This window comes from Cajanus cajan, chromosome 10 (genome assembly GCF_000230855.2).
Source record: "Cajanus cajan strain Asha chromosome 10, NIPB_CcT2T_4, whole genome shotgun sequence".
NCBI lineage: Eukaryota > Viridiplantae > Streptophyta > Magnoliopsida > Fabales > Fabaceae > Cajanus > Cajanus cajan.
The window spans coordinates 41,178,172-41,181,417 of NC_138526.1; the positions used below are offsets into that span (position 1 = coordinate 41,178,172).

Here is a 3,246-nt window from a genome sequence, read left to right on the forward strand (position 1 = left end):
ATCCAGAATACCAACTCTAAACCAGGCAGTCCAGAATAGAAATTCAAATTGTATTTCAAAATTGAATGACAAAAAGAAAATAATATACAAATCTTAAAAAACATAAATTATGACAATGTAAATCCTATTATCCTAAAAAAGCTATAAAACATGTTTGTCAATGCTATCTAACTAACTAAACTAACTAACTATCAAACTATAAACATAATATCTAACTAACTATCAAACTATAAACATAATATCTAACTAACTAAACTTAGAAAAAAATTTGCCCATTGTTCTCTTATCTTGAGCAACTCATCTTCGGGCAATGGAGATGGATCTTGAAAGACCTGAAAGGGTAATTTAAGTGTCATTAATATGCAATGTTAATTATTCTAAAGATAAATATAATTAAATAAATTTTGATATGAATTACCTGCGCCCAAGAATCAATAATACCCGCAGAAACTATGGCTTTCATCCAATACATGATGTAATAGCCACATTCAAACGAGTCTTGTTGCTTATTACAATAAAATGAGAAACAAATAACTATTAATTCCAAAGTCAATAAATTTAAATATTATTGATTGTATGAATTTATTTGCTAACCTTAGGGTATATGAAATGCAATGACTTTGATGATCTGGCTCTTCCACTTAATATATTAGCTCCAGACACGATTCTAATTAATTGAAATAAAAACAAATGTTAGCCAATATATATAATTAGTTTTAAAACATAATGAAAAAAATTTAGTTACCCATGTAATTGGCTTTTAATTTCATGGCTTGGTTTTCGATGAAGTGAACAAAACCACACCACGGTATATTCCTTAGGAATGATTACCATTAACTGCCAATGGGACCTACATTGTATGACAAACTAATCAGTTAAAAAATTACCATGATTAAAAAACCAATTAAAAAACTAACCCGTCAATGTATGGAGCCATGTATATATGTCTTCTTGAGTCACTCATCCTTGTTTGCATATATTGTTGGATCTGGACCTGAGTGTTTCCTGATTTTTGGATGGATTGAGGCTCAATAAATCCATATACTTCTGCTTGTGCTTGCTCCACACTCAATTTATCCATGTACCTAACACAAATAATTATTATAAGTTAAATGTAATTATTGTAAATTTAGACTCATAAAAGAAAATATGACTTACATGGCCCACAACTGTATGACAGATATATTTAACATGCAGTTTCCCCCAACAATCTCTAATGCATCAGGCAGAGATATGTATAGTGGAACATCAGAGCTATCAACTCCAAAAACTCTAATGTCCCACTGCAATTGAATTGGATGCTTCTTTATTCGTGGTAATTTGATTAGAAGCATAGATATGGGATCATCCTCAGCTTCTGCGATATTGGCATCATGAACATGAGGTTCTCTCATGACCTCCTTACCACGATTGATAAAATCCTAAAGAAATAATCAAAATTAGTTAAACAATAATAGAATTATAAGAATCTAAAAGAGCAATAATATAATTACCTTTGCCCGTGCTGAAAGCGGCATGACCAAACGTTTTGGCCAAGCTAAGAATGTGCCAGTTGCCTGCCCCACTAGTTGAACCTCTGTATTGGGCAAAGGCACTAGAGCAGCAGCATCTTGAACTTGGTCAACCACAACCCGTGTCCAGTCTGGCTGTAGAGGGACACCATGGATGGTTGAGCCACCCTCAAATACTCGGCCAATAGCCACTAACCGTGGGGGGTCATCCTCAACATATAACTCACACTGGTTTGGTACATCAGTGTGAGTCTGATCCGGTGAGGGATCTAGAGCAGCACAACTCCCTTTAGTGCTGACTCGAACACCATCATGAGCAACTGCAGTCTGTTGCTGAGAACGAGCCAAAAGTTCAAACTTCTGTTCAAACTGTTTTCCAATATTCTTCAGTTTCTCTTCAAACTCCATCTTCAATCTCTGCTCCAATTTCTGTATAACCTCTTGACTGCAAGAGTTGACAGTGCTCCTCGATGATCGGCCACCAAAGAAATCTCGGTGGCTCCAAGAACCACCAACACCACGCACACGACCTCCGTGCTCTGGCTTTCCTATGGCCGTTGTGAGGATATCATTCCGACCATCAGAAACAAATGAGCCCTGGGTGCTCTGCTCAACTAAACCCTCCTGCAACAATAAGAAAGATTAAAAATTCTTATGAATTAAATGAGTTGAAATGAAGAGTCTTAGTTTGTATATTTTTACTTACTATTTTACTAGCAACGACTCTTGCAGACTCAGAAGTCATTTGCCCATCTGGTTTTGTCCGGGCTGCTATCCACATCTCATGGCGGGGAGGTGACTCTACACGGTCAGCATCCTCAACCCCTGCTGCCTGTGCCTTAGCCTTCTTCATTTGCTTTTTTTTTTCTTTCATATCCCCCTCTTAACAATAGATGGGGTGCATCATTCTTGGCCTGTCGTTCTTGGGCAGCTATTCTTTTAGCCTGCAATAATACAAAAAAGAAAATGAGATAAATTAAAATGTACCTTAAGTATTTGTGTCAATGTAAAAGTTATCAATAACTAACCTGCCACGAAGGGTCCAATCGAGTGGCACAAAATTGCATCCACTCCTCATCAGTGATCTGGTACTTTAGACAGGGAGTCTCATTTTGGCGCTCTCCAAATACATACTCCCGTGTCAAAAAAGTCTTGAAGTCTCTCCACCTGGTGGCAAGGGCAGATAACATCTTCCTCCTCATGCCCTCAGTGTTGGGAATGTCAAAATTTTGCTATGAAAATAACAACAAATAATAAATAATGTATTTTAGTTATATAATATTGAAAGGATGTGAAAGTATATACCTGAATATCCTGCCACATGAGGTTCTTGTCAACCTTCTGAACGTCATCCCATGATGGAATGATAATAGAAACATGTCGTCGAGCTAAGACTCCCAAATAGCTCTTAAACTTGGCAGCATTTGGGCCTGATGCCTTTCCAGAACGAGGATCCACCTCAACCGGTGTCCTCTCCTTGGCAATGCGCCCAGCTGTCAACCCAGACAATCGGGTGACAGATCTACCTTCCCTCCTTCCACTGCCAGACCCAGAATCCTCCATAATCCTGAAAAAATTAAACTGTCATTATTAAAACAATGAATTAACTGAATAGACAAATAAAGTAAAAAAGATAATAATAATATAGCAACAAAATAACTAATAAAAAAATAAATAATACATAAACAGAAACTATTAGGTTGGAATGTAAACTATTGACTCAGTTATTCATAAA

General features: G+C 36.7%; 1 protein-coding gene across 1 annotated transcript; it reads right to left on the minus strand.

The window, feature by feature from the left end:
• Window positions 1–567: 567 nt before the first annotated feature.
• On the minus strand, window positions 568–2,850 carry LOC145952888 (uncharacterized). Its single transcript, XM_083065991.1, has 7 exons — window positions 2,817–2,850; window positions 2,540–2,743; window positions 2,218–2,455; window positions 1,494–2,135; window positions 918–1,421; window positions 746–850; window positions 568–667 (listed from the first exon to the last, which is right to left on the minus strand). Exons 3-5 carry the CDS (start codon window positions 2,383–2,385, stop codon window positions 1,155–1,157), a joined length of 1,077 nt encoding a protein of 358 aa, XP_082922117.1. The 5' UTR covers window positions 2,386–2,455; window positions 2,540–2,743; window positions 2,817–2,850; the 3' UTR covers window positions 568–667; window positions 746–850; window positions 918–1,154.
• Window positions 2,851–3,246: the final 396 nt, after the last annotated feature.